The sequence below is a fragment of the Galeopterus variegatus genome, unplaced genomic scaffold, assembly GCF_000696425.1.
Source record: "Galeopterus variegatus unplaced genomic scaffold, G_variegatus-3.0.2 Scaffold461, whole genome shotgun sequence".
NCBI classification, from domain to species: Eukaryota; Metazoa; Chordata; class Mammalia; order Dermoptera; family Cynocephalidae; genus Galeopterus; species Galeopterus variegatus.
The window spans coordinates 537,918-550,004 of record NW_007726572.1 but is presented as its reverse complement, the minus strand read 5'-3'; the positions used below and the strand labels follow the sequence as shown (position 1 = coordinate 550,004).

Here is a 12,087-nt window from a genome sequence, read left to right as displayed (position 1 = left end):
TAAGGCCTGAGACACAAAGGGCACACTGAGTTGATTTTCATTTTAAGCTAATAATGATGATTGTATTTGATATCATCAAATTATAAGTTGTAAGCGCAAGTTGCTGACTACCTAAACCAAAAATACCATAAACAATGAGTCAAAAAAAGAAAAACCCAAGCATTTAAAAAGTACAAGAATAATTTAGAGAACTCAAAATCTCAAAATAGCCATTTTAGAATGTCTTCCTTCTTAGCTCCTGAAGCCTTCCAGCTAATTTTTATTAATACGTATCAAGTGCCAATGGTAGTCTCAGAACTAAATCCAAGAATATAATCATTATTAGTTGGCCTGGAACCAGTGTATTATTCTGAAAATAAACGGGCATCGGAAGGTAGGAAAAAATGGAAAAGGGTTACAGCCTGGGGCCTGTGATGCGTAGTAGAAACCATCCAAGATTGGAATTAAATAAAACTGGGTTTCAGTCCCATTTTTACCACTTAGTGGTGGCTGTATCATTCTACCTCTCCAGACTTCAATTTTCTCATTTATAAATGGGTATTTTATCACATCACAGCAGTGCTGCTATGAAGAAAGAGACAATGCACATGACCTGCTAGGACAGTGTCTGGCACACTGTAAGCACTCCATAAATGGTGCTATTACCAGTGTAATTATTCCCAAAGTAAAATTTGAAACAAAACAGTAGAGAAAAGATCACCACTGATATTGGTCTGTCTGCAGGAATATATATAATGGCCTCTTGTGCTATTCTTGCTAAATAACTTTTCTCCTCAAATCTACTGACAATTCTCTTTTGACATATTCTTCCCATAAACCCTATACTGGGAAACACTATTTGAATATATGTATGTATGTATGTATATATGTATGTATGTATGTATGTATGTATATATCTCCTGCCATTAACTTTTTCAATCTTTATGCTTTCTTCAAAAATATCCCAAAAGCTCAAAGGGTAATTAGATTATATTGCCTTTTACTTGATTTAATATAAGAAGAGGAGACTTGGTCTGTGCTCCACATATTATTATAAGGAATATTAGTGGAGTGAAAATAAGAATCTGTGACTTAAATATCTCAGAATCTCACATTCTCAATTTCATCCATGGATATATCAGTTTTTTGGGGGGTTTTTTTGTCTTTTTTCGTGACCGGCAACGGATCGCAACCCTCAGTGTCGCACCCGTACCAGACCAGGACCGGCAACGGGATCGCAACCCTCGGTGTTGCACCCGCACCTCGCTCAGCCAGTGAGCGGCCGGTCTGTATGTGGGATCCGAACCCTCGGCGGGAGCACCGCCGCACTCCCAAGCGGCTCACTGTAGCAGTGCGCCACCGGGCCGGCCCCATGGATATATCAGTTTTAACTAGGTAGGTCCTCCCATGTCTCCCTGGGCTATTGGGAAACTCCCTCCCTTGCTCCCTGTCCTTTGTTTTACCACCTCCCTCTTCCTTATATACTCTCCTCACCTCCACCAGAGTTACCTTGGTGTAATGTAAATTGGGTTGTGTCTCTCTTGTACTTGAAACACTTCAATGGCTCCCTATTGCCTATAATGACAAAGGAGAAGCCCTTCACCAGGCCATGCAAAGGCCCTTCATGATCTAGGCCCTACTTTTCCTTCCCTGTTACTCTTGACCTTGCACTTAAAGCTGGTCCAAGATGCTTAGAAGCCCTTCACCAGGCCATGCAAAGGCCCTTCATGATGTAGGCCCTACTTTTCCTTCCCTGTTACTCTTGACCTTGCACTTAAAGCTGGTCCAAGATGCTTTCCATTCCACAGAACATCTCACTGTTCCAAATATGTGCATCTGCTCACTCTGAGGTCTCTACCTTCACCTGCCCTGTGAGACTAAACTGAAACGCTACCCTCGCTGCTAACACCTTGAACGTTTAAACTCCACATGCCTCAGGGTCTTCATCTGCAGAATAGGGGTAACTGTAACTATCTTACAGGATTGTTTGAGGATTAAATTAGTTAACACAGGTTAAATACTTAGAACAGTGACGGGCACACAGTAAGTGTTAGCTCTGGTAATGACAATGGAGAAAAAGAAGGAGGGGGAGGGAGCAGAAATAAATAGGTGCAGGAGGAGCAGGAGGAGCAGGAGGAAGAGAACTAGTTGTTGAGAAAGGAAACTTTTCTAATGTCCCTAGATAAAAATGACCATGGCCTGATTTCTGTCTCTACTATAATTGTGTTATGTGTGTACATATATTATCCACATGTATTTGTATATACATATAAATTATATGTCACACCCAATTGCATTAATATGCTCACATGTGTGATTCCAAAACTAGACCGTGATTTCTTTTCACAGTCTAGTAAAAATAAGAACAGTGACTTATTCATTCATTTATCACCAGCACCTAGAACAGTGCCAGGTACACAGCAGATATTCCCAAGTGTTACTAAATGAATTCAATAGACAGTCCCAAAGTCAGCAGAACCAACCACAGGAGAGCTAATAAGTATTCTAGATTCTCAAGAATATAATAATATATTTGGACAACAAAGTCCTTCCTCCCATAAAAAATTAGGCCTTCAATAATTGAGGAAATAATTAAGGAAAAACATGTCTGTAGTAGTCACGCCTACACTGAAAAAGCAAAGCACCCAAAGGTTCAGGAGCTTCATATACATGAAGCCAACCTACCAGATTGACATAGTATTTAATAGCAAAAATAGGTAAAACACTGGTAACATTCAGACCATATCACCATTTTTGGAGCCTTCCATGTATACAACATGTGTGCAAGCAGCTCAGCAGAAATCTAAGAGAAAGAAGAAGGGCTGAAAGGCCAGAATTCTCCACTGTCTAGTCACAGGAAAAGAGACTGTTGGAAGTAGATCAGTGTTTGACACAGAATTGTAGTATTCTTTGCTATCCACTGGAATGTAAGCTAACTTCACTAGAACGTAGTTCACTTAGGAAAGGGAACTTGTCTGTCTTGTTCCCCTGCACCTAGAACTTTATCTGTCATAGAGTAGACATGCAATAAATACTCATATTTGTTGACTGACTGACCGACCTTCATTAAAAAGTTTCAGTTCATGGTGCTAAATATGGAAATACTTTAAGCAATCATAGGATATCAAAGGGCTGGAAGTCAATCTAAATTTCATCCCCAACAACATCACCAGCATCACAACCTGATGTCCTGCAACTTCCCTCCCCAAGTTTCAACCTTTGGTAACAGGGAACATAAATAACATCTGGCAACAAGACAATTTTAAACATAAAAAATACTTCCATACTCTAGAATGAAATCCACCTTGGCATACCTCCAGTACACTGGCCCTAGTTATACCTTCCAGAACAACACAAAACAATCCAAAACTCATTTCCAAAGTACAGCCTTCCAGGAACCTGAAAACACCTCTCCATCCTGTTCTCTCCCCCAGCTCTCTCTCCTGGATAAATATCCCTGAGTACTTCAATCCCTCACAGAACCGTCCTGCCCTTCTCCACCGCGGTGGGTGTTCTGCAGCTTGGCTCCACATTGCCAATGTCCCTTTAGAGTGTATGATTAGATCACAGTACAGCGAAAACTCTCAGCCCCTGGTCTGGACACTACACCTCTACTAACTCAGCTGAGATTGCTTTACTGCTGTTTTTGCTTTTATTGCTGTCATCATTGCTGTTTCACTGTGAACTGGCAGGAAATTAACAGTCATCAAAAACTCTTCAGTTTTTCTCACACTTGCTGCTGTCAAATCTTATTTTGGATTTTTGCATTTGGATTGTTGTGGTGTGGGGGAGCATGGGATTAAGACATGTATAAATTCCCCCTTTAAATTCACATACCTTTCTTTCCAAAACCCCTCAGGACTCCTGGTATTAGAGATTTCACATTTCAAAATAAAAATAGCTTCAGATGACAGTTGTTCACATTATATTTGGGTTTGTCTTTAGAGTTAGAATTAAAGAAAATCGCAGATTTTTGTGCCACAAGGGACCTTCAAAGTCACCTAAACTGACTCTGAGAGGCTAATCTGCTTCTAAAAGCTGGGGCTGGAATTCAGGTCTTTGAACTCCCAAGTGCAGCGTTTTTTCCACTATGTAGAGCAGCCTTGACAAAGGGCAGAAGCTCTCCATAAACCACTTAGGGTTCTGAAAAACTGTCTTTCAAGTTTAAAGATGAAAAGCCATTTCCAAAAAATGACTCAATTTGTAGCATTTTTTTTTCTTACCACTAAAAGCTAGAAATAATTATTTCTATTAATTTAGAAAATAATTTTAAAAATTGATGGGATGCAGCAGGCCTATTCTCTTCGCAGAAAAAAAAAAAAATTGAAAAACCCAATTATATCCATATGCAAAATATGGGCCCAGCAAGAGCATGTTTCAGGTACTAAGAAAAATACACAGTTATTCAGCTCAGCCACCGGATGGCACTGCAGCCTCATTTATATCAGCTTATATCATTTGAGGAAATGACACAATAATTTCAAAGTTGGAATTTACCATTTATGTAATGGCATGCAGAATAATTCAACAATAACTGTTCAAGCTGCATAATTTACCAGTCTATTTCAGTTTCATAGTAAAAAAAACAGAAGTCAATAGTTTCTGAGAATGAATAGATTCTACTGTATTCTTTAATATGTTAAGTATTATCCTACAGTTTAAATGCCACAGAGGAAACTACAGATTATTCCATAAACAAAAGCAAAGTGGCCATATGTCTTTAGGGAAAGAGGTTTCAGAAATCTGACCACCCTCTATTCCCTAAGCTTGTGCTGGTGACCTGCCTCCACACTAAATGATGTCTTACCCCTCTGCGGAAGAGCCCCTGGGTCACTCCTGGTCCTCAGGATCTCTTCAGGAATCATGTCAAAAAATATCAACCTCTCCCACATAGCTCCTCCGCTTGAGTAGGTAAACAAAAATAGGAAGGGACATGACAGCATTCAATTTAGTCAACAGACAAGCACCATTATAGTGGTGTTGAGAGGCAGTTCAGTGTGCATTGTCTCTGGCCTCAGCTACACCTCTGTCTGGATTTGCAACCTTGAGCAAATTAACTTTTTGGAACCTTATTACTTCCTCATCTATAAAATGGAGGTAGTAATAGCAGCTCTCTAAAGTGGCATGCAAGGATTAAATGATATAATACAGAAAAGTGCTTAGAAGCATACCTAACAGATGGGAGGCATTCATTCAATAAATGTTGATGATGGTGGTGATGAGGGTGGTGGTAGTGCCCACCACATAAGACTGTGGTGAGCCTTAGGTATGCAAAGCCCTTTACATGGTACCTAGCACATAGTAGGGATCCAATAATAAAAACAAAGTGTAGCCATAATGCCTAGATCCTATGTAAATGGAGTTTAGATTGCTCTGGAATGACACCAAGAACAGCCTGAGGATCTATTTCTTCTTCTGTCTTATGCTATAACAGACTTGAACTCAAATGTCACTATAGAATTAGGGTCCCCCAGACCAAGGAGGACTCAGACATGGCAGTACCTCCAAGGGTTTGTCTCCACTGAACAGACCCATCAAGTTCATTTATAGCCTCAGCTCAGGAATCAATTTACCAGCTGGGGGGTTGAAAATTTCTGGGTAAAAATTATTAACTTCCTTGAAATTTATTATACTGAACAAACCAAAAGAATTTCATCCTGATCTTCAGGTGCCAACTGTACAACCACCTGTCACCCCAAAATTCTTGCACCTCTCACTCCCCCTGTTCCCATCCAACAAGAGTGGGATGATAGAAATAGCCCCCTCCACCCCTTATTCTGTCAGAGACAAACTCAAGTTCTATGCGGGGGAGAGGAGATGTCTTACATAGGTTATAAATAAGAAATTATTTTAACATGACTATCACATTAAATTAAAATTCTCTCAGCATTAACAAGTACAAACACTAACAGTCGAATGTTGGCACAGACATCTCTGCCCTTCAGAGCTCTGGCAGGCAAACGCTGTAGCAGATCAGACTGATAGCTCTGTGAAGTGGTATCTGTTGTTACAGCAAGTGCATAAGGAGTATGCAAATTCTTTTTAGGGAATCATCTGGAACTGAATGTCGAATTGTTGGAATAGTCTATAGGCCAAATTTACATTTTACACGGGACAGTCTCCCCTCAATTTAATTCACACTCAGAAAAGCTGGCACAGTTTGTTCAAGTCATCATCAGTATTAGAGCTTTTTAATTTGAGGAATAAAACAGAAAGAGAACACACAATTAATGTTATCCATTGGGTATGCAAATATCTTTGCTTCTATTTTTATTTTTTAAGTGTTGCTGACTTTTAAAATACTTGTTTTTCGTTTTCAGGAAATAAGAAAAAAATTATCTCTTCTGAGTGTTAGAATATTCAGAGTAAGGTTCTGCATGGAATAAAAAAGAATAAAGTAGTAATGTTTCAGACGCCAGTGACAACTCAAGCAGGGTCTCAACTAGAGTAGATTCGCCCTTCTTGGCCTACGTTCCAATAACTGGAAAATGAATACAGGGAATTAATATATCTCCTGCAGACAACAGTGCTACCAACATTGTAGAGAAGTCAACAGAAGTGTCAGCAACTTCTTCAAGCTAAAACTGAGCAGTGAGTACTAGTAAGTGAGAATCTTACTAAAAAATAAATTGTCCTTGCCCTTGGCTCATGACTGGCTTAGAGAATTCAGGTGTTAATTCATCGAGCTAGCATGCGGGCCATAAGCAAAGTGCAAGCACTTGAAGCAGAATAAAACCCAAGATCCATAACATGACATAAATAGGAGTGAAAGGGGGCATTATTCATAATTATTCCAGGACAACAGGCATAAACCAGGACTATCCTGGGCAAGCCAAGATAGATGGTCACCCTGTAGATACAGTAACCAGATGGATGTTCAGTAGCGCGTGTGACAGATGTTACTATCTGAAAGACAGAGGGACACTGGAGAATGTGTATCAATTTTAGGAATTCCCTTTCTTTTCATTTACACCTTATTATTCTCATTTTTACATATGATCACTATTAAAGTAAAACTAAGAACAATAAAACTATAATATATATCCATTAAATTTTGTTATGTAATTCACGAAATATTCTTTGTTTAATATTCAATGCACTAAGTAACAGAAGTCTTAAGAAAAAACAGAAAATATAGAAAAAAATATTTTATCAGGACATTTCATACCTTGGAAGACTGACCTATGATCATTAATTTTCTGCAAATGGTGTAAATGTATATGGTACCTAGATGGAGAAAAAATTAACATGTTTTACAAACAAATGATGAAAATTTTATATTCCAGTTTCTGTGGTGTAGGTCTGTGGTTCCCAAAACAAGTGATCTCATGAGAGTCTGATAACTAGTAGAGAGTTATAATCATCATAATTTTTCTTGTAACTTGTGGACAAAATCATTAAAATAGCTAATATATTCATATTTTAAATACGTTAACACAGAAATATTTTAGTCTCATTTTAAAGGCAATTTAAGTTTTGAAATATACTGAACAAAAAAAGCATTTTTAGTGGCATAATTTATGTACCTTGTGTTTTTATTAATTCATATAAAATGTTATTGGTTCCCATGGTTTCCTTATGGTTGAAAACTATAGATTTATCTCCAAATAAGATTAGAATACATATTTAATCACCATGGCACAATACTCAACAAGGAAACTAATAATAATTTAAAAACCATAATACATAAGCAGGTTACATTATATTCATTCACAGTTTCATATAACATTTATCCCATTATTAAGGTAAGTCCCATCTAATAAAAAAGTCCTCTCTAATACAAAATAACATTCCAACACCTATGGAAGATCATCTAAGTATAATTTAATGTCAGGACATTAATTAAAAGAGGGTAGGCTTGTGGCAGGGTTGAAAGTATGGATTTAGAACAACATCACTATACACCTGTCTGTATACAAAGGACATTATCAAGCTATGAACATACTCTTTAAAAAGGAATGTAATTGTAACAGCAAGTAGGCTAAATATTTTCTATAAAATATCTGATTTTAAATCCATAACCATCAAAATTCAACAAGTATAAATCCTATGTTCACCTTTGAACTTTAAAATTGTCTGAAAAAACAGCAGCTGCTCCAAAACATATCACTTGATTAAAACACAACTTGTAGGCATAATAAACATTAATCACACAAAACAGTGGCAAAAAGAAATGGAATAAAATCTTAAACACTTATAGCACCATGAACTTCATAGAGAATGAACTGACCCTTAACATTCCAGGACTCAGCATTCTTAGTGTGACTGCTCCCATGAAATGTAGTTATTTACTTCATTTAGGATCCACTGGTGAAGAAGCAACTCAGCTAGTAACAGCTCAAGCCCAGAATATTTACCTCAACTTGGCTTTGTTGACCTCTACTCTTAATCTTTGAAAATAAAATTGTATAATTGTGTTTCTTTGTAGAAAAATATATAGTCACCAAGTAAGGATATGCACAGGAAACACATGCCTATTCACAAAACATGTGATTCAGGTGTAAGCCAGGAGCCTGTAAAAACATGTCAACAGGGACCTGGGGGACTTAAGAAGACCTCAGGAGACTGCCCTCAAGAACGACAAGGGCCCTCTGTATTTCAAAAATGTGCCTTTAGCTTTCCCAGTGCTAGCTCATCCTGACAACAAGTGAATCCTCCTTCAATAGCTCAGGGTCTTCGCGTGGCTCACAAATTCTCACTGCAGAAGCCAGATGGAGAGAGTAAATGGTACAGGATGACAGATAGACTGAATCTTTATGATCTCAGGATATCTCTGGAAGTTTGTTTTGTTTTGTTTTGTTTTGCTTTGCTTTGTTTTTGACCAAATCCTTAATATGAATATATTGCCTGGTCATGTGATTCCTTTTATAAAAGATAGCCACCATCAAAATAATCTATTCGAGGGTCTAAAATACTTGTGTTCATGTTAGTTGAGAAGTTTTTGTTTTGTTTTGCTTTGCTTTGTTTTTGACCAAATCCTTAATATGAATATATTGCCTGGTCGTGTGATTCCTTTTATAAAAGATGGCCACCATCAAAATAATCTATTCGAGGGTCTAAAATACTTGTGTTCATGTTAGTTGAGAAGTAAGATGTCATTTAACATTCATACACCCAGTTAGATTTTATGAAAGAATCAAAAATGGTTAAATATCTTAAGAAATCAAGGGTATGGATGTATAACGGTCAATTAAAAATAGAGTAGGTTTTAATTCGTCTTTTCTTTGACTTGTTAAATTCCAAAGTGTCAAAATATTAGGGGTTTTGTACATGCTAATCCCCCATTTGGAATGCCCTTCCCCCAAATATCCAGATGGCTCACTCCCCAAACTCCTTCAGGCATTTGCTTAGCTGTCATCACAGCGAGGTCTTCCCTGACAATTCTCTTTAAAATTGCAGCCCACCCCCAGCCCAGTCCCTGCTCTATCCCCTTCATTATTTTTCCTCTACAGCACTCATCACCATCTGACACTATTTAGTTTTGATTTATCATCTCCCTGAAGTAGAATGTAAGCATGAGAATAGGGTTTTTGTCTGTGTCCACTCCTGTGTCCCTAGAACCTAGAACAATGCCTGGCACATGGTAGGCACTCAGTAATTTTTAGATGCATAAATTAGAACAGAGACAGGAGTTAGTGAAACTAAGTATGTGCATCTCCCACAATCCAGCATCCTACTCCTGGGCATAGATCCCAGAAAACTCTCACACAGGTCTATAAAAGGACATGTGTAAGGATATTCACTGCAGAATTATTTGTACAATTAGAGAGGTAGGGAAAAGCAGGTGCCCATTCTTGGGGGTATATGGATATCCGGAACACAATCCATCATTTCCACCTCTCAAGCAAGACCCAACTTCAGGGCCCAGCCCTTGCGTCCGTCACTCACTCTTGAGCATAGAACCGCTGCTCCACCTCTGTCTGTCCCCGCCAAGATTTGTGAGCAATTTGGGTGGAGAGATGAGTCAGGAAATCATGGATCCTCTTGAGGATGATCAGGCACAAAAGCTTAACAATCACTGAACCAAAAAATCTCACCAAAGTTGGCCTCATCTCTGGCAGCAAATGTAAAGGCTAATTTCAATCAAAATGTCAAAACATGATTTGGGGTGGGTAAGGAAGGAAAAGGCTAGGAAATATACTTTCAGTTGCCATGGATGAGGGGAAATTCAATACATTTTCTTTAAAGTTATTTTGTCCTTGCTCTTATGCACATCAAACACACTGTCATTATTATTTTTCTTTTAAAGAAATCATCCGGAAAACAATACAGTAAATGACTCATTGTGACTTTAAAATAGAGAAAAACAAATGTTACATTTTTATAGCTAAGATTCATGGCTTTAGATATATGTATTATGTACATGTATGTGTGTGTGTATATACATACACACATATGTGTGTGCTGTATGCATGTGTCTGTGTATATACACACACAGTCCCAGATCCTCACTCAAAAACAGGTAGGAGGAGAAAGTGCTATGTAGACAGCCTTGAGAAGAGGACCAAATACATGCATGGATGACGCTTGGAACGAACCTAACCTACACTGGTCCTTTGATCCTTCACCACTTGTACTTTACATTTTCCCCACTTCTTAACTGTGGCCTCTGCTTTTTATACACCCCAAACTGGTTATCCCCACAGCCTTTGACCTTTCCTTCACTGGAAAACCCAAAAACATGCTTTATAAGTCCATACTTACCATGACAAACTAAAATGCAATACAAATGTAAAAAAACCTCACCATCATCCTACTATGAAATGTGTACATTTCAAATCACAAGGTAATCAAGTTACTGTGAAACTCGGCATTTAAATAATTTTCTGAAAGACAGAATGGAAAAGAAACTACATTGATATATACCATTGTAGATAATCCAGCAAAGGTGCTCCTGTGGCAGAGCCACCTGCATGATGAGCCTTAAGGAGGACAAGATATGCAGACAGTGGGTCACAGATTCTTTATTCTGCAGGTTTACATCACTGTCACAGACCAGCTGGTAGTTACACATATTTTTGCCATTTAAAGCATGAAACTGAAACACATGGGAAAATATAAATAAGGTTTATGCAACTTTGGAAAGCATTTCTCAAAAAGTAAAAAACTAAAATGGAAATAATTATGCTTAATTTAATAGCTTAGTATAAAAAGAAACATGATAAGATAGGTTTCTTTAAAACATCTATTTAGTTAAGATTAGGTTTCCTTAGTCCAAAGAAATTAAAAGCAAAAAAATGTACAAAAATCCTATTACCAAGAATATAGAATTGAATGAATTTTTGTAAGCTCACTCAGTTGGCATTTTAACCTACTTATTGATTCAGGTATAATTATGAGCATTTACACAATTCACTTAGCAAATGTTATTGAGCACCTGTATTTGCCATACTCTGCTAGGCAAGAGGGGCTCTAAGATGAGAAAGAAAACAGCCCCTGCTCTTGGCAGAGGGAAAAGCATTCCAGGCACATGCAGCATTAGTGATGCTTAAAGTAGCTGGGGTGATCACTGAATTGAAAGTCTTTTGTAAGTTTAGATAAGAAGGTTTACGATAAAGAGGTGAGGCTATGAGGTGGCCCAGGATCAGAACACAGAAAGCATTCCATGTCATTCCAAGGAATCTGGACTTTAGCCAAAAGGCAAAGTCAAAGAGCAGTAGAATAAAATGATTGATTTACACTTTAGAAATTAATTCTGACGAAGTGTGGAAACTGGAAAGTAGAGTGGTGAAAGCTACAAACAGGGAGATGAGGAGAGAACTTTTCCCCAATGGGGTACCAGCCTACACTGCCCAAAATTATCATTCATGCATCTATGGCACAGCCAAATTGAACTGTTCAATGGTCCCCCAAACATGTTTCAAGATATTCTGTTGATTTACTACATACTGTTTCCAAGGCCTTGAATAATCATTAAGTTTGGAATAACATAGATTTGGAGTCAGACTGATCAAGGTTCAAACACCAACCCACTGCTTTAAGGGGGCTGGTTTCTTAATCTATAATAACCTTCAGTTTTCTCATTGTAAGAAAGACACAATATTACCCACCTCCTAGGATTGTAATGAGGCTGCAAGATAATAATTCATATAAAGCATTTAACAGAGT

General features: G+C 37.9%; 1 protein-coding gene across 1 annotated transcript in view; it reads right to left on the bottom strand.

Moving 5' to 3' along the window:
* Positions 1-12,087, bottom strand: part of LOC103587571 (chromosome unknown open reading frame, human C12orf55) — a gene marked incomplete at its 3' end in the record, with an annotated part of 124,558 nt that overhangs the window by 100,038 nt on the left and 12,433 nt on the right. Inside the window, exons 4-5 of the mRNA XM_008569066.1 lie at positions 10,846-11,017; positions 7,148-7,206 (exon numbers count right to left, since the gene is read on the bottom strand). Coding sequence (XP_008567288.1) covers positions 7,148-7,206; positions 10,846-11,017 — 231 coding nt within the window. The remainder of the gene's footprint in view (positions 1-7,147; positions 7,207-10,845; positions 11,018-12,087) is intronic.